Source organism: Chlamydotis macqueenii, chromosome 16, assembly GCF_036417535.1.
Source record: "Chlamydotis macqueenii isolate bChlMac1 chromosome 16, bChlMac1.mat, whole genome shotgun sequence".
Taxonomy (NCBI): Eukaryota; Metazoa; Chordata; class Aves; order Otidiformes; family Otididae; genus Chlamydotis; species Chlamydotis macqueenii.
The window spans coordinates 8,349,995-8,372,305 of record NC_141571.1 but is presented as its reverse complement, the minus strand read 5'-3'; the positions used below and the strand labels follow the sequence as shown (position 1 = coordinate 8,372,305).

Sequence of the window (22,311 nt, the reverse complement as noted above, 5' to 3'; positions counted from 1 at the left end):
TCTTAATTAACTTTTAAAAATTACTTTTTGGTATCTAATTGAAATGAGATGCTTCCAGTGTTTGGGGACAACTTTCTGAGATCAGTGCAAACTCATATATTTTTAGTGCCCTGCTACTGAAAGAATTTTATTTTTTTTTTAAACTTGAAGTGGTAGTCCATCAGACAGGTTTATAGAAGGTATCTGTTTAAATTGCTAGTACTTGTGCATGAAAGTATATTGTGTGGAACTACCAGAGTTTAAAAGTCATTAAGAGCCCGTGAGATCACTTGTGTTAAGTTTTAGGAGGAGATGCTTTTTGGATATGCAAGGGATGGGAAATGTAAAAGGTGGCTGCGTTTTCCTGTAGGTAAGACAGACAAGTAGCGAACAGTGTCTGCTGCTCAAAGTGCTTAGGAATGAAAAGCCTTCACAGGAGAGGAACTTCTTGACTGTTTTGGAAAGTTCATGCCCTACAGTGTTAAGCATCAGCTGCGCAAACAAAACACCTAGGAAGACTGTATGTGCTCCTCAGGATGAGATGAATAACTTTTTTTTTTTTTTCTGTATATGTAGGATAGAAGTTACAAGTTGTCAGAAGATGCCAATTAGCATTTTCAGAATTGGTATGTGTCACTTACAGTGATTACAACAGATTTTTAATTAAGCTGTAGTAGTGTAAAGTATCATTTGTTAGGTACTTACCAAACTGAACTCTACAGTTGCAGAATTCACTATTAAATTCTAGATGAAGGCACGTACAAATTTTCTGTGGAAGGTAAGTTGTGCTTGTGACACACTGCAGAGTGAATAATAGGTGATTATTCCCAACTCAGCTTTACCACTCCATAATAATAGTAAATATTGAAAGTAAATATTAAAATTTTAAGTAACATTTCTGGAATACATAACCATATCAGAATCTTATCAGTAGTCAAAAGTCATTTAGTCCAAATGTGTATTTTATAACGTTTTATTAAGGTGGCAGCTGATTTGATTGATGTAAAGAAAGAAATTGGAACAAATTATTTTGTGGGAGCAAAGACAGTGCTCATGGGTTAATGTATTTATTTTAAGGTGGCTGCAAATAAGATTTAGTGCCTAGATAGGGGGGATTGTGTTGTTTGGTTTTTTTTCTTCCAGAAAGGGGAAGTTGTCTTTCCTCCACTACTTGAAGTTGGTTTGAGAGACAAAATTTTATACATCGGGAATTAACAAAACAGTACCAGATACGATGAGGATCGTAGTTTCAAGTCTGTAGGATGTGGGTGGCAGGAGAGAGGCAGTGAATAGCTATAGGGCTGCACTTGATCAGCTGATGAGTGTGGTCCACAGGTGCCATTTGATCTGCTTTATCTGCATGGGCAAAGATGGGGTATTTTTTTAAATTATTAGTTCAGCTGAGTTTGTATATTAATAATGCAATGTTTGCTGGGATTTTCAAGATGCATGTAACGTGCTTGCTTAAAAAAGATAACAGCTGACTATGCTGGCCTGCATCTAAACAAGCACTACAGTATTTTTGTTTATATTAAGATTTGCTCTATGCTTAGAATTTTTTTTATATATATATGTTTGGTATGTTTTTTTATTAATATAATTGTAACAGTATAATTGTTAATGTAGGGGTAGTCCTTAAGTATGTTATAAGTGTATGTTTCCTAATAATATAAGCCATGGAGATGAGAATAGAAGGTACTGCTTTATGGATAGTGTAATGTAAATGTCTGTATATGCATTGGAAGAGAAATTACTTCTGATTGTCTTAATTTAGTTTTTTAAAAAAATCCTATGCCTTCTGTGTGTGTGTAGAAGGTTTGTCTTGACTCGCCTGACACGTTTTGGGAAGAATGCCCTTGCTTTCCTAGTCGGGATGGCCAAACTGACCTGTTCATTTTGAGCTTTCAGGAAGTACTTAGATCTGGTATAAAAAACAAACATATGTTCTAGATTTGAATAAAGACATTTTTAGAGAGGGTGTAACTCTTATTTATCTACCTGAGGGCCATATGCCTCAAGGAAAAAACTGCATTGTTCAGAGCTGCACTATAGCTAGCTGATGTTGAAAGGGAAACATGAGGTTTGAATTTAGTGTCTCGCTCTTATTTCACATTAGTGCTTTTCAGTGTGTATGACAGTTGATGGTTTTGAATAAGAGTGGAATAAATACCATTTTTGTCTGCAATGAGTCACTTTCAGTTACCACCATTTATATCCTTACTTTTTTTTTTTTAAGGTGGCATTAAAGATGATTTGGATGAAAACTGATACTGGCTGTTGGGTCCTAAACCTGTGTGGTTGACTCTGAACACATCTCACCTGCAGGTTCTTGGCTATCCAACTCATGTAGCAAAATATTTCATTTAAAATCTACTTCTCAAGTAGTATCTAAAACCATTTACAAGAAACAGAAACTAAGTAACTGTGTAAACAGCCTGTCCACTGAAGTAATACTCATCAGCTCATCCAGTCATTTAAACCTAGGAAAGGGCATGCTCTCAAGCCTGGCTTCACTGTTTGGGGTTTCTTCCCTAGCCCCAGTTCCTCTTCTCTCTTTCAGGCCTCAGCCTTCAGGCATTCTTCCTTTCACACCTTTTTTACCTCGTCTGTGTATTTATTTCTGATGTGACTCTTTGTTTTGATGACTCTGGATCTGATAGTTCTTAGCTTGTGCTGCAGCTGGGCCAAAGAAATCGTTAGTAAAGCAGATTCATAGCAGCAACAGTAAGGGGGCAAAATGTCTCTTGAAATCTAAGTAGGCAAAATAATTGTCTTAAAATGCTTCCCCCCCCCCCCCCCCCCCAAAGTAAAACTTAAGTTTGTGATCTTTTTGTTTTGTTTTGTTTCCCCATTCCTGCTGCTGCTGCTATGAAGCCTTTTGAATATCGAAGGTTCCTGAGTCAGACTGAAGACAGCAGTAGCTGAGGTGGATTAACGCTGGAATGTAGTCAGGGACTGGAACACTTGGGAGCTATGCTTAGAAAGGGAAAGAGGTAAGAAATGTGAAGTGGTAAGACTGATTTTAAGCTCTTGTTTACAGACTTTACCCAATCAGGTAACGCGAGCATTTGTGCATAGTGTGTGTGAAGTGGTAAGGCAAAGGAAAAACAATTAGCATCAGCCTACTTCACAGACTATTTTTACACTTTAAATACTCAGATGCTAGCCAGTTGGCGAGAGCCTTTCAATATCTAATATATCTACTATCTGAGAAAGCATGTATTGGCAGGGTTTTGGATGAGCTTGTAAAAGTATTTGTATGCTCTCTTTTGTTTTGCTGATTTGTTCTGCCACTTCTACCAGCATGCAAGCAATGCATTTTACTAGCTAGGACACACTAAGGGATGCAGTTTCACTATTGGTTTAAATACATCTGTGTCTGTGCTGCCACTGGAAGGGGTGGTATGAGCCACGCTTCCTGCCACCTTGTACCAGTCCTAGCACTTTTATTTGGGTGGGTGACTACTCTGCCTGAAACACTCCTTTTCAGTTGGATCAGGTCTCTGCTCTGGCTACTGACGCAGTGGTGATGGCAGGGAAACATGACACAGAGAAGACAGGACAACTGTTTTAACTTGCAGTCTAATCTGATTGCAGTTTCACAATCAGTGTAATCCAATCATAAATTACATGTACACTGATTACATGGTTTAGTTCTTGCACATTTTACAGAGACTTCTATGCTGCTTTTTTATTTACACAAATGTTTTTGTGAGCTTTTAATTGAAAATTTCAAGATTATTCTTGATTTAATTTAAATGGTAACTGCTAATTCATGAAACATGCTTATATTTCAAAAATTATTTTTATTCTGAGATTATCCATGCTTAGTTACAATCTAGATGAGGATTATTTTGGAATTGTAAAACATATTCATGCAGCCTTTTTTCCAGATCACTGAAGTGTGGATATCATGGTGTACACAAATAATAGCCTTTGTGCTTCAGTGATTTCCAGTCTCAATTTCAAATTTCAGTAAGATGTGCAGGCTTTATTACATTTCAAACGGAAATCTTTAAGAAATAGCCCTAAACAAGTGAGGCTTTCATATTGAATATGTATACATAGTGATTTCACTGTACATATGTGGATGGATATAAACATTTATCTTTGGAGATCTTGAACAGTTAAAAAATTATATTAAAGATGGGGGGTAGGTGTGTAAGCCTGCTTCTTGAGCTGCTAGTGCCTCTAATTTAAAATTTCCTATATGCTGAAGTATAGCATGCCCTAGAGAATGGATGCAGTTTAAAAACTGCTTTTCAGAATGCAGTAGAGATTGCCAGAATTGATGTGGTTTTTATCATGTGTGTTCAAAAGAGCCTTCTTTAGAAAACATTAAAATGTAGCTAACAGCATTCTTTAACATGCTTCTGCCTATGTCATCAAAACGAAAAAAAAAAAACAACAGAAATTCCCAGCAATGTAAGGTAGCAGATTATTAATTAAGAATAGACATAAGGAGTTGTGGTTCCCAGAGCAATCAAAATTTGGCCATTTTTTATATACTGAGGCATAGAAATTAAACAGCATACAGAACTTTTACTACTAAACAAAAGTTGATAAGGAAATAGTTAATTCTTTTTCAGTTTTGCAGTTAGTGTACACACCCACCAGATGGAGCTTCTGGCACCAGTGGAAAATTCCAGAAATCGAGCAAGAATGGGAAGTGTGTGAATGACTTAGATGATCCCTGACTGCAGAAGATATTTTTTTTAAGTTTTACAGAAGAAATGAATGGAGAGTAAGACATATCAGCCTTACTGATTTCTTTCACTAGAGCTCTCTTACATAGAAGTTTTTCCTCCAAGGGGAAGTTGGAGTTCTTAATGCAAGAGTCACCAAGCTGCAGGTAGACAGTAAGCTCAAAAAAAAAAAAAAAAGGAAAAACCGAGTTTCATAAGCCCTTGCTGAAAATTGCATATAACTACTGAAACAGCATGTTTAGGGTTTTAGACTAAGACTCTCCTCCAAGGGATTTTAAGTGAGGTTTTTTTTTAGTGCTACATTTTAGATGGATCTACCTCCTCCCCTGAAGGAATGGACATAGGATGTCCAGATAACTGCTGTGGAACAGTCCTTTTTGTTTGACACAACCTGAATTTTTTTTGGAGGCAGCTGATTTAATCTCTGAAGCGATGTAAAAATATTTTTACATTTTTTTGTTGTTTTTTTTTTTTTTTTTTGATAAAGGAACTTTTAAGAAATAGACTATTTGTGAGGAGGAGTTGAGGTGGTTTCATGTGCACAGTGCTGCAAAAGTTTTACAATGTTTTGGCCAGACAGCAAAATACATTTGTTGATTTCCTTCAGTTCTGATAATCTTAGTTTTAAAACAACATGTCAGGTTTTTCCAGAGGGTTTGATTTGGGTTTTCTCTTCACTTTATATCTTTCTAAGGTGCCCAGTCCTGTTTTGGATATAGACAGAAGTTAAAGGACCTTGGCTATATAAACAAGTTAAAGGGCCTGCGGGCCTGTCCTAGCTGAAGGTTGAATTTAAGTGCTGGGTCTAACGTGGCAGCTGTGCACACAGTTATCTAGTTGGAGTTGAGGGGTGTTTAGGCAGAAGTTAGCTGAAGACCATCTTGTTACATGGGCAGAAGCTCAGTGTTGCAGATGGTTGAGCTGATAAGGCTGAGGAGGTGCTCTCTGTTTAAAATGTTGCCATGAGAATAGAGCCCATGATGTTATAAAACAGCCTCCACCCTAGGATTATAGTGGATTTGAACAGTGAGCCCTTAGTTGTCTAGCATTTCAGATGTGCTGTTAAACTGCAAATCTCATTACCTTCACAGGAGATGTGGGTGCACAGCCCTCTGAAAACTACACCAGAAATGCTTAAATAAGGAGAAAAGAGAAGAGTCCAACAGAAGAAAGTGAAAATGCTTAATGTAAGCCAGTGATAGATGTGTTGGGAGTAGCCTCTGTATTCGCTCAGTGCAGGGAGGGGAGATACTTAGTTGCAACTCTTACCTTTTCAAGGAAGTTTTTGGTAGTTTTCAGTTCTTCCAGCTTCTCTATTCTACCTGATGTTTCTACTCCTAATACTTTAAATTTGCTCACTCTTCTCTGAGATACCTTTCTGCTTCCTGACTATCACTTTTCCTTGCTCAGCTGTCCTGGAATTGTCAGGTCCCAGAGTCCTAGCCTCTGCCTTGCTGCAGGGACAGGCCATCATTGTCCTCATGTGAATACAGAATATTATACACCATCATACTGTATAGCATCATTTAACCTGCTTACCTGAGGAGGCTGCTTTTTTATTGCTGTGGGAACCATAGGTTAATTTTCTTGCGTATTTTTCGTGTATTTTAAGAGATTTCACTCAATGTTGCACTAACAGCCTTCTTTGCAAATCTATTTCTTGGGTGGATTTTTAGAGCATGCTATTAAATGCAGTTAGTTGAACAAATCATTAAAAGTAGACCTTATTTTAAATGCAGTTGGAATAGGGAGATAAAAAACGCAGTATCAAGAAACAGTCTTGTTTAAGGAACATACAGCTGCTGCCAGGTCTGATATATACTATTATGTTGCGCTGTTATATGTAAACCAATAACTACTTCAACTTAAAATACTAGCAAAATAAGGGCTAAAACAAGAGTTTTGGATTATATAAAGTCAGAAAAATACCAGATGCTTGGTAATTCTCGTCAGCAACGCAATGCAGGGAAATGATACTCGGTCTTTGGGAGGCCCAGTATAGGATGGAGTATTTCCCTGTGCTCAGTATTTGTATCTTCAGGCTGATGCGCTCATTGTCACTGATCTGCTGTCGAGGCTGGTCGGTCCTCCTCCAGAAGTGTGCTTTCTGCAGTGAGGATTCAGTAGGAGAGAGATAATTTGGACTTGGTAGAGATACAGGGCCGCAAATTCTAGTTAGAAAATAATCCAGTATGAAACAAAATAACCCATCACCTTTACCTATTTGAAGATATGGCTAGTGGTCTTGTTAAAGCATATGCAATATTTTGTTTTGCCTCAATGTGAAGTGTTTTAAGAATTTTGTCATTAAATTTTTTAGAACATTTTAGTATCTTCTCTTAAAACCATACTTGCTGAAGAAAAACAATCTATACTTTAAGCTGTAGATGCTCTATCTGAATAATCAACAGATTAAAATCTAACAATCTTCAAGAGTAAAAACTCCTATTACTTGGAAAAGTAATTATAAATGACTCATCAAATTTTGCCTTTTTTAAACTTTAGATATGGTTGTTCCAGACTTCATGATACTAATGTTTTGTGTTGTGTTTCCACTCTGTTCAAGACTGAGTTTCTGTCTGTGGGTGATGTGAGTTGAAGAGGTATCAGTCTTCCTACAGAAGCATAATAATTTATATGCCATTACCCAAAATAGTTTACTTCACATCCTCCTACTAGCAGCATTGAAACTAAAAACCTTAATCTGAATACTTCCCAAATGAATGTATGTCCCTAGGGTTGTGGCTGACAGCCATGTTACCTGTTTGATCTCCCATAATCTTGTAATTTGAGGTGAGATTGTGTATGGGAACCTTCTAGGAAAAACTACCTGCACAAGGAAGCGCTGTTGGTATTTCACGAAGTGTACCTCATCTATACAGGGTTCAGCTATGCTGCTAGTACTGATACCTCAGATGAGGTGTAAACTGAACTCTGAACCACTTCAGTCAGAAGGTTATATGAAGTGTGAATAGGAGCATTCATCTTTGTATCCTGCTGGATTTCTGTATTGGGTAACTTAATTGAAATCTGAGCACTAAAATATTCCTCAGGTAGCATCATCCAGTGGAATCTCTTTAAGCCACAAACCTACTAAAAGTTCCTGCAGCACTGTTAACTTTCTGGAGTGTGCTCTACAGTAGCTCTGTGTCAGTGAAGGTATCGTAAATGTGGTTTATAATTAGCTTTGGAGTCCTTCGCAATGAAACGTACGTTGTAAATGTAAGATTGCCCTTATTACATTTCTTATCTCTTGTCTTTAACACTTTGTTTTGTACAGCAGGATATGATCCTTCTTCTGTGTCCGGGCTTTGGCCTCACACAGTAGGTGTAATATAATCGCTGAGGTGGGCATTCTGGAAGGAGAATTATTTTTGGAGGCTTTTGCATGAAACTTGTCCAATGAGTCTGAGACGCCCAAGCACCATTAATTTTGGAGGTAAATGCCTCATAATATGTACTGAATAGATTGGGAAAAGTTAAGATTTTCATTTGATGACGTATGGGCAAAAAATAGTTGAAAGAATAGTTCTGACTGTTTACTTCTGATGTTTGGACATTTTGAACTTAAAGGAACACCAACTTGAACTCTAGAAAAATTGGGAGTGTGGGGGGCTTTGAGCTCAATCAGTCTGGCAGTGTCACTGCATATTAGTTTTCTGGTTTAAACTTCTCCCTCCACTTTTGGTTTATTAAAACCAACAGAGGCAAAAGTGAAAGATGATTTAGACTACAAGAGAAATGACCAGACTGCTTGAAGCACTCTCATGCTGAAACAAACTGGGGAAAAACCTTTGTCTTGTCATATGGAAATTCAGGGATCTGTAGTTTAAGTTGGATGTCCCTTTAAGTTATTCCTTGGAATCTGACAATTTTTATTTGAATCTCAATTGAAATGTTTAATTTTGGAAATGCAGCCGAATTTTTTTGTTTGTTTGTTTGTTTGTTTTTTAATTGAGGTATTTTCTATCATTTGTCTATAAATTGGTCTGTCAAAGTGGGCTGGGATATGTATTAAGGGACGGGGGCGAGGGAGGAGGAATACTGTAGTTAACAATGAAGAGCTAAAATCAAAGGGTAAAAACCCCATCAACAAAACAGAAAAAGACAAATGAAAGAAAATACAACAATTAGTCCCAAAAGAGTATTTTAAAATGACGTATTTTAAATGTTAGTACTTGCCTTGTGCAGGGGGAGGGGGGGGGATTATTTGCATGAAATATTATTTACTTTAAATTTAATTCATGGTACTGTTATTGGAATAAAATCAGGTTACTGCTAAAATTATAAAGGTAATGTATGTTTTAAAAGTTAGTAAGTTAAGTTTACTCTAGTAAACAACAGTACTAGCACACAGCCGATAGAGAAATTAAAACTATTTTAAAGGTTTACAGTGTCTGAGTTGCACTGATGTTGATCCTGGATTCTCCTTGCTTTCTGATTTTAATGAAAACTGTTATTGAGTAGTACTTAATACTTAAAACCAGGCTGTCCGGTGGAGAGCTATCCACTTCTTAATGAAGGAATTTTCAGCATAAACAGAGTTGGTTTTGCACTAATTTGTTACCAAACTGCATGCTTTTTTTTTTTTGTTATGCTGTTTAACTCTGCTGCAGCCTTTCCCTTTTAGTATTATTATGGATATTAAGAAATTTGGGGTTGAATTATTGGAAGGAAACCATGGGATCATGATACATACCTAACAAAGGCAATGGGCTAGAGCAGTGGGTTTAAGTGTGTGGGGCGGTATATTATGTAGGGAAGAGGAACAGCTTTTAGAATAAGGGTTTGAAACATTGCTTTTTCTGTAGGAAAAAGATGGAGTATTGCATGCTGGGAACAAGTGCTTTCCATAAGGTAGCTAAATTTTAAAAGTACATTTGTTTCATTTTGTTTTAGGCCTTGCTTAAGTATTCTAATCTAGTAATTTTGTCCTTTCTGCAGTTTTCCTTTTGATTAGACCTCTGCAAAACTCTCATCTAAACAAAATTTCAAAAACAACAAAAAACCCCCAAACCTGAGCCACAACTGCAGTTTGACATTGCTGAAACGTTGCTCAATGTGTACAGAAGAGTATCTAAAGGATAAATTCTTTCTGTGGTCTGTTTTGTTTTCCATTATTTCAAAATTGCAGATATTAACACCAGTAAATTTAAATATGTGAATGTATTGAATGACTACAGAGAAATGACCAAAATTAAACCAATTTGTTAAAAGGTGGTTTTCATCGATACTTCTTTAAAAACAAAACAAACAAACAAACAAAAATAAAACAAAACTAAAAAGCCCCACTCATCAGAAATGCTGTCAGCAGAAACTCCAAGTAAATAGTAAAATTTTTTTTTTCTCCTTTGTTCTGGTGAATAGCAAGACCTAACATACTTAGAGGAAGCTTGAGCAGATGAGTCAGTACTTATTTCATTAACTGCAGTTAAATGTTTTGGCCAGGAAACAAAGCTTATACATTTTTTCAGATTGTGGCTTGTCTCCTAATCCCCACTCCCTCCTCCCAGCCAAGAAAAGTTGGCCATTTTCAACCAAATTTGGTAGAGATGGAGGTCTGAAAAGATAAATAAGCACCTTTAAGTTTCATTAAATGTAGATTTCTGGTAAGAGAAGAAACTAAGGTTTGAACATTCACAGATTTCCTTCAGAATTCTCCCATCAGCCTGTTCCTTCAATTGGATGCAGGAATGCCAAGTGGCTGCTAAAAACTCTGGGAGGAGTTGTAAGAGGAAGGGGAAAGAAATGCATACTGCTTAGGCCCGAGATTTTAGGGGGTTGACTTTACATGTTGAATATACGCCAGCTGCAGAGGTGCCAGTTAGGTGGTGTGCCTGGAGCTGAATGTACCAACTTTCCTGTTGTTATTATTTAATATGGAGCTAGCAGAAGGTTATGAAGGAAAGAGAAGCAGTAAATTATCTTGGCTTAGTATTTGAAGTATTCAGCTCCAAATGAGAGTTGTTGGTGCCTGATGAGTGCATGTATAGTATATTATTCCATGGATACAATATTATTACAGGTACAGCAGCAGCTCATGATGCCCCGTAAAGCTTTTCTTTCCCAGAAAGAGAAGCAGGCTCGTGCCAGGGAAAGGGATATGTTAAAAAAGAGGAGGAGGCGACAAGACTATCTCAAAAGAAGCGTGGAGCCGCAGAAAAATGCAGAAACAATAAAATGGCACAGGGATGATGAGAAGAGGAGAGAAAATGAGCAAGTTAAGGACAAAGATATCAAGAAGCGGTGGAGACAGGATGAGAGAGAACGACGAAAGAATGTGGACGCAATGAATTGGCACAGGGAAGATGAGAAGAGGGAAAATGAGCGAGGTAAGGACCAAGAAGGCCAAGAACCAGCAAAGAAAAGGATGAGGAGAGGGGGAAAAGAGTGACAAAAGGACGGACCTTTTGGAGGGGGAGAGGGGAAAAGAGTATGAACACTTCCGTTTTATAAGCATGTGCAGAAATAACAAAAATATTAGTATCTTTTTGTTTCAGATTTATAGGAAATGTGCTTTAATGAATTGTAGTTCTTACAGAGCTAATTATTTTAGTAAGGCAAGACTGATCTGAGTATAGACATATACAAACTCAAGAAGTCGCAAGGGGATAGAAAAGGCTGGATTTACATATTTCTTATGAAATTATCTGTTTTGCAAATGTGCTCACACCTTAATACTTTCTTCAACAGTACGATTGATAATACTGTGTTTCAGATCACCAAAAAGTTCAGGTTTTCTCAGTCTTCATAATATGTGTAAATGAGAGCATTAGGAAAGGAAGGGTCGACTAAATGTGCTTTAAGAGAAGGTAAAACAGATGTTTTATTTTATTCTTTTTAATAATATACCAAAGAGAGAGCTGCAATTGCATCCTCAGTTTAATTCCGAGGTAAATTATTTAGCAGAAGTTGTATGGAAGTGGAAGTTTCACATAATGCTTTTAAGGAGTAATCAGTTCAAGAGATGTACATTTCTGTGGTGTTAGATCTAAGGTGTTGGCATCACATTTGATTTGATAAATTCAGCTAACACCTTGGCATCAAATCTGAAAAATTGACAAACGGTAGATATTTACATTACAGTAGGAAGATCCCTTCTAAAGTTGCATTTTTATTAAATTTTATATAGGATTGTTTTATCTGGAGTTACAAAATAGTTTTTTTTGCAGTAGCCCTAAAACATTAGTTGTAGGCTTATGAACTGGCAGTGGCTTTATACTGGGTGAGAGTCTAGTCCTTCGCAGTACTCAGACTGTCATCTGCTAGAAACCCAAATGGATTTAGAAATTTGAGCCCTTAGAGTAAAAGGGGTGATGCCTTTGCAAAGATGATGGTAACTTGCTTTACAGCTTTGGGATGTGCCAGCCCTTCTTGGGAGAGTGTGCTGCTTTGCCTGCGTGGTGTTCACAGTTCACGTTTCATCTTTGGTGAAACAGTGCTGCTTCTAAACAGTAGTAAAGAGCTACCTGTCTGGAAATGAGAAACTGATTCAATTGTCTGCATCTTTTGGATTTTCTGTATTTAACATATGTTTGTCTTAGGTTTAAAGATCTACACTTTGTTTTTTAATTCCATAAAAGTTTTGACACCCCTGTTTTGATTGGTCCATTATGATGAGGCAGCCTGGAAGGACATAGCCACAGTAACAAAGAGTTGTGTAATTAATAAGACTACTAATTCCTGTGTGGCTGTGTACTGAATGTGGCTGAATAATTTTATTACTCAACAAAATCAAAATGGTCAATATACTGTATATGTGTAAATTTTTTTTTTAGTGCTTATCCTTTCAGTTGAGCCAAAAAATAAACTTAAACGGTTTAAGGGGAAGGGTAAGGAGTAAATGTTGCTTACTATGAATAACTTCATAAAATTCATTGTGAGGAGAAAATACTCTCACAATGAGTTACCAGCTTTCTACTTCTATGTTCCTGTCAGGTTTTAATTTGAGGAATCGTCAGCTGGAAAAATAAATTGTATGTCAAGAAAATGGATAAATGCATGTTAAAAAAAAAATTACTTCTAGGAGCCTTGTTTTTATTTCTGTGACTTTTTTTCTCACTTCTTTATTCCTAATTTTCACTCATACTCACTAGGAAAATTTAATTTCGTAGTTTTATTTTCCTTGATTGACTGCTTCTTCTAACTGTTCTTAATTCTTTCAACTGTGGTAAACTTAGAACTATCTTAATAAAATTTCCAAAGGAAATCAATGGAATAACCAGATAGTATCTTTCCAATTATTCCTCTAGTATAATTGGCAATGTTGACATCATACTTTTTTTTTTTAAACATACAATAAAAAATTCATGTATTCCCCTGACTTGGTGCCCCCAGTGGACAGGAATCAGTAGTTGTAAAGAGCATTAGGATACCTAGCCTACTCATTCAGGTTTGAGATGCCTGAATAACAATAAAATGTGGTAGGGACTAGGGGATTTTTTGTTGATAGCTTTTGGGGATTCCATAATTTTTTAAATTTTTTTTTTTTTGCTGGCCATTTCACAGTAATGCTCTTTACAAACCTTGTTGAGTGAAGACATCTTCCTCAGAGAAATGTTCAGAGTCCCCTGCAATCCTGTGCTTGGTCATGGAAGGCTGACAAACTAACAGTGTGATAGTAAGAAAAAGGTGAATCTTCAGTTAAGCATAAAGAAAAAAAAATGTAGAGTAGGTTTTTTAGAAAACCTACACTGGTGCTATCTTGGTTCCTTAGCACAGCAAGATTTTATCCCAGATGATTTCTTTAGGTTTTTAAACTACTTCAGGGTGAAACCCACTGTTTTACTAACAAGACTGTGACATTAGAAATTTATTTGCTGCTTGTCAGAACTGTAACAAAGCTCAAACATGAAACAAGCACAGTAAGCACATTTAATAATGTTGTCCAAAAATGAAAACAACTTGATGAGGCAGATTTGGAATATTTGTTGAAGATTTTAGTTGAGAGGAAAAGGCTGTCTTGTTCTGAAACTTCCCAGAATCACAATATCATTGTTACCTCGTGGGTGCTTTGAAGCTGTACACTAGAAGATCCTCTCTTTCATTGTTCTAGATAAAGCTAGCAGAGCTGAAGCAGTCCAACATCTGTTACTTGATGGTATCAAAGGTGGCAGGCTGCAAGGCCCCTTTTCTGATGAGGTCCAAACTACAAAAGATCCAGTGGAGAATTAAGATTTTAGTTACACTAAAATAGAAACAGTTTTGGGGGATCTAAAGACAGGTGGAAGCTTTCTCTTTTTTATAACTTCTGATAATTTGACTGATAGGGGGAGTTTGCTGGTTTTCCCTCTTGTATTCCTTATCTTCTCGGGTGCATCCCTTCCTGCAAGGTCGTAGTTCTCAAGTTGTGAATACAGTGTATTGTGCATGAGATCAGTACTTCCCGCATAAGGGAGGACTGTTTGCACTGAGAAAAATGTGTAGCATAAGAAAATGCTAACTGTCACAATATAGAACTCTAAAGTGGGCATGCAGTATTGTATTATACATTAATTAATTTTCCAAATAATTTTTAATGCATCTTTTGACTCCATTTTCTAGGTGGTTCCAGTTCCTTGGTAACTGATGTGTTAAAGGGCTGAACTGCATGGCCATGTTAACTTGAAGTGCTTGAAGATGGTACAGTGAGGATAGTTTTAATAAAATTTTATTTAATTTTAATTAAATGCTAAAAGTGGTTTTAAAATCACTTGGAGTAACATAACAGGAGGATGTGTCAGACTTAACATTCTGGGTGTTTAAAGAATAGCGACTGCAATTGTTTCTGCCAGGGATTTGAAGTGCTAGTGAGAGTAGCTAGTTGGTGAAGAGGCAATTTGGAGTGGAAAGTCACTGCAAGTCTATCTAAACGCTGAAATCAGTTTTTTAAAGTGGTATGTTGAAGAATTTGGGGTTTGTTGATACTTCTCTGTGGCTATGCAGTGGTTATTTTTTGGGCTAGACCTTGTTTCCTTTCTGCTTTTTTGTCATGCCATAAAAATTAGAAGTCTTGATTTCCGGTATCTTAGGATATTTGCACTGTTAAGTTCCTAAAACTAAGCAGAAGTTTTCTGCAATAGTGGCTTTGTCCGTCCTGTTCACTTGAATTATATTTTTTCCTGAATATTGTTCACACTAGTGATCCTGAGAGCATTTCAAGGTGTTACACAATTTTTTCCTGTACTGGAGTTTTCTTTTACCAGCTCTGGCGACCAAGGTTAGAGATCTGAGGTAGAGGGAAAAAGCCCTTTGCTGTGAAGCAACACTGACCTTGAAGTGAGGTCCCTTTTTTATTACAGCGGTGAACCTGAGTTCTTTGAAGACACTGAAGAAACCTTTGATTTGTTGACATTTTGTCTACAAGCACTCTATAAAGATGAATGAGATCTTACTAAATCAGTCATTTTTTTTTTCAGAATTTTTTAAAAATAGGTTAGTAATTTATTTTCTTAGGCACCTAAAGGTACTACCTGGGTATTTCTAGTAAGGACATTGTTGGTGTTGTTTTTAAGTAATCATTTATTCTCTCCACCCAGCACAAGGGCTTCCCAATGCATTTGTAGGTGGGACCCAAGTCTAGAAGTAAGAAACAGGACAGACACAAACTTAATTCTTACTCTGTTTGTTGAATCGTGAACTTGAAAATAACTGCTTGACTTAGAGGCAGATCTCATTATTCCTGTTACTTAATGAGGATAAAAAATGCTCAGGTTTCTCTGCAGAATTCTTTTTGCTGAATCTGTATTGATAGTCTTGACTTATTTTTCTTAGAATGTGTGTACAGATACACATTCCCTTACAAAGAAAAGTTCTATGATGTATTAAATACCTAGGACTTGTGCAGGAATGCATACGGTAGAGCAGAACCATACAAAAAATAATAAAAATTAGTTATGCCTTGGCTACTGTAAACCAGAATACATACAGGATGTCCTGCTAACCAGAATCCTGGGCTGAAATTGTCATTGAGTGATATAATCTCAGGATAAATTAATTCCTTCTTCATTTAAAAAGTGCTGCTGAGCTTCTTTTGAAAGCTACTTTGAGACCTCGCAGAGAAGTTCTGTATTGGCCCTGTAATATTAGGTAAGTAGCACTTGTACTGGATGCTGCATTCCTTACTATTGCCTCCTGTTAAAATAATTACTGGGATCTAAGCTTCAGACTAGTAAGAAGCAGCCCTGACAGTGAAGAAATGTTTCAGGTGTCCTCTCTTATTAAACATCAACTTTTGGTTAGATAAAGGATATCTCATTTCAAGAGTAGTGTAAATGTCTAAATGATTGAGACACTTAATCCAGCCTGTTTTAGTGTCCACATTCAGGGATGTGCTGGCAGTGTGTTGTGTATATTGCAATTACAATTTGAGTTACTTGCTGTAAATAGAAATTAATGGAGATGCTAAAAGCTTTTTGTAGTCATAAACCATAATAGTATCAGATTGTATCTGGCTCTCCACTAATTATGATTATATAGCCAAGAAACCTCCTAAATAAAGTGAACTGTATTTGCTTAAGGATGAGGTTTTTTTTAAGATCAGGTGAGTCAGATTTAGCTATCAAGCAGAATTTGCAAAGTAAGGTTGATCTTCGGTTTCCAGATGTGAAGATCTAATTATATCCTCTATAATGATGTGTTGTGATAGGGAGATCTTGATAGTTTCTTGTCTTTGACTTGGCTGTAAGGCAGATGTGAGGGCAGAGGCAAGAAAGTGCAGATAGAATAGAGATCTTGTTTTCAGGCAGTCCTAAATAATTTCCTGTCTTTATCACTTGGGTTTATATATGTCGTGGTATATTTGGCATGTCTAGGTATATTAGACACAGTTAAGATCTGATTCTTTTGGTGAACAAGTTGTTAGTGGTGTTTTGTACTAAAATAAGCTATTTGGGGACTTTGGTTTTAAAGAAAACAGCACAGCTTGCTAGAAGGTTTAAAATGTAATGTTTTCAGGCACTGATGTTTCTGCAGTTAATATGAGGAGCTTGGATTATTCTGGAATAAAATTACTAGGACACTATCTCCTTGGATTTGAAGTTCACTTGAAAATATTCATTCAAGTCTTGAACATATTTTAATATACTGCTTCATATAATTTTTGATGAAAAAATTGAGCATACGGGTAGCTATGGAGAAGCTACTGAACGCATTACTGAACTGATGTAATACAGCGGGAGCAATGCTTCCTCAGTTGCCTTTAGAGAAAAGGAATTAGTGGAGCCATGATTAATTTCTCACTATGTTAATGTTTTTCACTCTGGCTTTATGAACTGCAGCAGCAAGAACTTTTAATAAGTGGATGTTCTTGACTTAAAAAAATTATACTGTGCTTTGAAAGCAAACTTCTGTGAATTTAGTGTAACTTGGTGTTCAGAGCCATACTTCCTAATTCTGCTCAGGGAAGAGGGAGTAGAATGTTAAGGAAGCACATTTTCTTTCCAATTTGTGATCTGTGTTTGAGGATATAAATCCACTCGCTGCACTATGTGGTATTTTTTGTTTTCCTATTAATGCAGTTCTAGCGTCACACAAATCAGATCTGATTTAAGTCATGGAAAAAGTTGTCAGTGGGCTCAGCATTGAAAGCTATTTCATAGTGACTGGCCTAGGAGAAGAAACTGCAGGTTGGAGTTGCTTTTTCCATCTGGAAATATTAAGCTTCACTTGCTATTTCAACTTCAGATCAAAAATAGAGAAAATGCTACTGCTTGGAAATTGCAGATAGGACACAACCTTACTAAACCATTTGTGCTAATCAATAGGAGTTGAAATTCTTAGGCAACAGCATTCTTTTCCCATTAGTCTTTACTATCTTTTAAACTAATTTGGTACTAATACTTTACAAAATTGGCATTGCTGATCCTCAGCCCTGCTAAGTATTTTCCATTACTGTTCATGTCTTTTAAAATGGACCTGGCTCCACTTTAAGCTATATTAGACGTTGCTTTTACAATTTAAGCAAAATTGCAACCTTCAAATAATATTTTCACTTGAGGAGATGTTAGTTCTATTTTTTTGAAGTACTAAACTAATTATAATATTGCCCTGAAATATGTAAATGTACTCTTTGTGTTCTTAATTTTTTTAAATATGACAATTTCTCAATACAAATTTATGTTTGCAAGGTAAATATCCATTACTATTTTCAGAAACTTTTCCACCATTTATGTGCTTATATTTTGTCATAAATTGTACTTTTAATTTTTTTTTTACTTCATCCAAAAGCATGTTATAAGTAATAGTACAAATACCAGGATGTAACCTCTGCCCAGAGCTGCTCACAGTAACACTGGTACCACAGGCTGGGCAGAGACAGCTAGAAAAGCAGGGTGGAATGTGGCACATTCTGTAGTTAATTAAAGCCTAATTCACAGTATAGAGTTACACAATGTTATGTATTACTTACATTGAAAGTATTGTTCTTAAACCTCTCTTCAGTGTGTGCCTTTAGAAATAGCTCTTAGTATAAGAAAGAGGAAAGGGACATGTGAATACATTCGTAATTTGATCAGAAAATCTGGTAATAGAACTGTAAGCTTGAATGCAGATTTCAATAAAATTAACTGATTTGCCCCAGTGAGTTTTCAAAGTAACAAGAAGTTAGAAACTCAGACTCAAACCTTATTTCCTAGTCCTTTATGAGGATTAAAAATAATTCACTGGGCAGCAGTGAGTACTGTTTTGAAAGGATGACATGAATCACTCCAATTATTTGAACAATCATATTCACTCTTGCACAGAGAGGGAGAATGTCCTGGGCCTGGGTGTTGTTTATAATTGCAGATGAAATATTTGATTAGAAAAGAGTACAGATGATGAACGGATACAACATTAAAAACCCAGCAGATTTGCCATACAAAGTCATTAGAGGCTTTAGAGGAAATAACTGGAAAGAGAGAGTGGTTTACTGCTATGATCCGTTTAATCCTTGCCTTCCCTGAGATGGCAAAGAATGCCTGTAGAAGTGCTCTTCATAGTTTGCTTAGGGTTCATATATGAGACTTAGTGAATCTACCTTTAAGGCATTTCACTAGAATGCTAATTCTTTGTATTTCTAAAGTGGGTTTGAGTTTCCCTAAAATGAAAGGTGCCAGATAAGATACAGCACATAGCAACTTTTCATGTGAAGTGAAGTCTAATTTTTCTCTAGTTCTGATCCTTTTCACTGAGAGTAGAGTTAGCTGAAACACCTCTACAGTCACATAAATGAATATACTTGCATTTAGAGTTTTGCATGTGAAGAAATAAAGATGTTTGTGATTGTACTAAATTATCTTAACAAGTATTACTTGGAGGAAATTAATACAGAACTTTGAAATACTTTTTTTTTTGGCCTATATTGTTTGAAATTTATTATCGTTAGTCACTTTGCATGCTGTATCTAAGTAATTTCATTACTGCAAATAGTAGCACTGTGAGTAATTTGGAAACCCTGAGATTTATAGATGAAGTCTAAACTTTCTTTTCCTTTGGTTTCCTAGTTTTCATATAGGAGTGTTAAAATGACACTGTATTTGCTTCTGGTAATCTGTGACAATGGCCAGCCTGATACACCTACCAAACTGCTTAATGATCAGAGTTGTTTTGCTGCTTCTGAAAATTTTCCTATAGATCTTCATATAAATTCAGGCTTGTTTCCAGTTAATTTCTGATTTATTGTTGTGATAGGAATCCTAAATGTCATGATAGCGTTCTGCTCTTGCTCAGGAGCTATTTCTGAATTCATTGAATTTGAAGAAACTAAAGCCTAGCAACACATGGTAGCAGCACTACTTGTAGATTGTGAAAGCAATTGAAGTGGTTTGTATTAGCACTCTTATATGCAGCACTTTTCAGTTTTGTTTATTTCTGAAACTAAACAGTGTTTCTTGGAGGTGTCATGGAATAATAAGTTGTTAGTGACTGCCAGCCTAGTAAAAGTTGGTAGGAGTGTGAAAATAGAAAGGCTAGTGTGTAAACAGACAAGTGATACTTCAAGGAGTATGCATGATAGATAGTGCATATAGAAGGGTTGGTTTTGATCAGACAGTTGTTGTAGTCACAACCCATATCCTTTGCACTTTTGAGAAAAATTCTTAGTAAGCTCTTCGTGGCTTAACAGTTGCCCTTGATCTCATGATAAAAGGGGAGAATTTTTTTGATTCAGATATTTAATGGCTGCAAACTTCTGTTAACTCTGCATTCTACACTTCTGCTTGAAAGTGTTAAAATACTTTCAAGCTGCTAACAAAAAAAAAAATCTATTTTTAGTTGATGTAAGTAGTCTTTGACCTTACAGTGGATTAATTTGTTGATACAAATCAAACCTTTTATTGTTCAAACAAAGCAACATTTCTGAATTGGCTCACAGAAATATTAGTGTTAAAAAGTGCAGCTTTTATCTTCTGGGGTGATACTCTTTATGCAGCAGGCATTGGACCATTCTTTGAGAAAAGCCTGCCTTTTTATTGATGGCTGCACCCCCTCTCACTTCCAAAATAACTGTATGTTGTCAGGGACTTCCACGTTTCTGCCATTTTGCACGTTCCTCAAGTGCAGATGACTTGTTGATGATGGTTCTGTAGCTGAGCAAGTGCTTACTGTAACGATAGCAGCATGCAGCCTGAGAACGGTATACACAAAATACGACTAGTTACTAGCTTTTGGAGGAAATCTGAGTGGTAATGGCTAAATCTGGGAATCCACATATCTTAAAATTTCAGGCTTTCTTTTAGCTGGATAGCCCCAGAACAGTTAATATTGTCATTAACAGACAGTTTAATTGGAAGTAGCCATCTCTGTGTGGGGAACTGAAAGGGAGGGTTGTCTTGTAGCCTGAAAATATCCAGCTACACTTAAAGGTGTTAAACCATCTCTTGTACTTTCTCCAGTGATTTATATCTCAGAAGGGCTCTAACCAAGCTCTCAGGTCCCATCTTAATAAAAGAAGAATGTATGCTAAACAGCTTGTCAGCCATTTAAAGCTATAAATACAGTAAATGGAGGAAACGGTATTTATTTCTTATCCTACCTGCAGTTGAATGCAAGAAGCATCTTTCTCACTGAAGAGATACTATTAAATCTATTACAAGGCTGACACAAACCTTGAAGCTCAACTTGCCAGTTCTAAAATCAGTTAGGATACATATGCACAAAAGATAAATTGAGTTTTTAAGTACTTCAGCATAGGGGGTGTAAATTTCATGTAAATACAAACACTAAAAAAAAAAAAGTTATTTCCAAATCCAGCTGATTACTCCTGCAATAGTTGTTACATCAGTTTGTTGGTTTTTTAAGTGCTCTCAAGTTTGTCAATATCTAGCTTTATGACCAGCCTCGTTTAAGAACAAATCAGACAGAAAATGTGGTAGTTTCTTAGTTAATGGTACAGCTCTGACACTGAGTTATGTGGGTAGAATGAGCCAGAAAATTACTAAGAATTAAAAGTGCAACGTTCTGTCAGGCAAAACACATTTGACTTAAAACTTTTCTCTTACTTTCTTTTTCAATAGAAACTATGTTCCAACTTCCTGTCAACAACCTTGGCAGTTTAAGAAAGGCCCGGAAAACTGTGAAAAAAATACTTAGTGACATTGGTTTGGAATACTGTAAAGAACATATAGAAGTAAGTATGATACCTCCCAAGTGTTGTAGTTAGAGCTAAATGCTTCAAAGCTAGTGGGACTGAGGTCTTTGGTATATGACATTATTATTTTTTTTAGACTTGCTTTATGCAATGTTAAATTTTTACTGTGAATCTTGAATGAATCCCCCGTATCCTGTTCCCACACCATACTCCTCTGCTCTCGTCAGCTGCTGATAAAGATTCAGAGATTCCATTTCAGCCTTGCTGTTCAGGTGTTACTACCCCTGCATTGCTTTCGAAGTTCTACACCAAAGTTCTACACCAAGTAGGACTTTTAATAACTTAAAGTAAAATGTCACTTTTTAGAAAGTTTAGTGGAGACAAGATGTGCTGTAGGCTCTATGTATATAGAAGCTAGGTTGTCTTTTGTTTATGTTGGATTCTTAGAAGTAGCATTTGCTAACTGAACAGTTAGGAATGAAGCAAGAACTAGGTGCGGTATAGGATGTTTGTGGGGGCCAGAAGATGGTTTTGAGGTTTTCATGAAGTGTTTTGTCAGTACTGAACATCAAGTTAAAGACTGGTCATCAGTTAAAGACTGGTCTTTAACTTATATCAGTACTGGTCATCAAGTTTAAAGACTCATTTCTATACCTGTGTTAGTTCCTAGAAGGTAAGGTTATTTGTGCTATTTTTCTGGACAGACTTCATAACTATCATCACCAAAGCACAGCTTGCGTTCTTTCTCCGAACACAAACTTCTGCACTGTCAGTTCTTTAGAGTACTCAGCAAATTATGGCCTGTTTGCTTTGCTTTTTCTCTTAGTGTCTCTTGACATACGCATTTGAGTGAGATGCGTAAGAGAAAGAAATGTCAGTCCTTCCTGCTTGGAAAATTTGTGGAGCAAGTATAATTTTTCAGGGTAAAATTCTGAACTGAGACAATGTTACTTTCAGTATTCATTTCTAATGTGCTGCTGACTTACATGCCGAAGATGAAATTCCAAAGTATTTCAAATATTATTTTTTTTAATAGGAATTGGGCTTCTTGGACATCATACATGTAGTCAAACTTCTAAA

General features: G+C 36.4%; 1 protein-coding gene and 1 long non-coding RNA gene across 15 annotated transcripts in view; one reads left to right on the top strand and one right to left on the bottom strand.

Moving 5' to 3' along the window:
• The window catches only part of ADNP (activity dependent neuroprotector homeobox), a 31,778-nt gene that overhangs the window by 2,526 nt on the left and 6,941 nt on the right, over positions 1 to 22,311 (top strand). For 2 of the 12 annotated variants that reach the window (XM_086760800.1, XM_086760795.1), the window contains exons 2-6: positions 556 to 605; positions 7,969 to 8,124; positions 9,497 to 9,542; positions 10,711 to 11,017; positions 21,158 to 21,270. In XM_086760800.1, the coding sequence (XP_086616926.1) occupies positions 9,504 to 9,542; positions 10,711 to 11,017; positions 21,158 to 21,270 (459 nt within the window). In that variant the 5' untranslated portion in view covers positions 556 to 605; positions 7,969 to 8,124; positions 9,497 to 9,503. Of the gene's footprint in view, positions 1 to 555; positions 606 to 2,853; positions 2,973 to 5,774; positions 5,873 to 7,965; positions 8,125 to 9,496; positions 9,543 to 10,710; positions 11,018 to 21,157; positions 21,271 to 22,311 lie in introns of those variants that run through there. The other 10 variants (XM_086760799.1, XM_086760797.1, XM_086760796.1 and 7 more) reach the window with 8 other exon arrangements.
• The window catches only part of LOC147598712 (uncharacterized), a 76,479-nt gene continuing 60,618 nt past the window's right edge, over positions 6,451 to 22,311 (bottom strand). The window contains exons 4-5 of one of the 3 annotated variants that reach the window (XR_015260345.1): positions 20,107 to 20,245; positions 6,451 to 6,792 (exon numbers count right to left, since the gene is read on the bottom strand). This is a non-coding gene — a long non-coding RNA (uncharacterized LOC147598712). Of the gene's footprint in view, positions 6,793 to 13,035; positions 13,834 to 20,106; positions 20,246 to 22,311 lie in introns of those variants that run through there. The other 2 variants (XR_015260346.1, XR_015260347.1) reach the window with 2 other exon arrangements.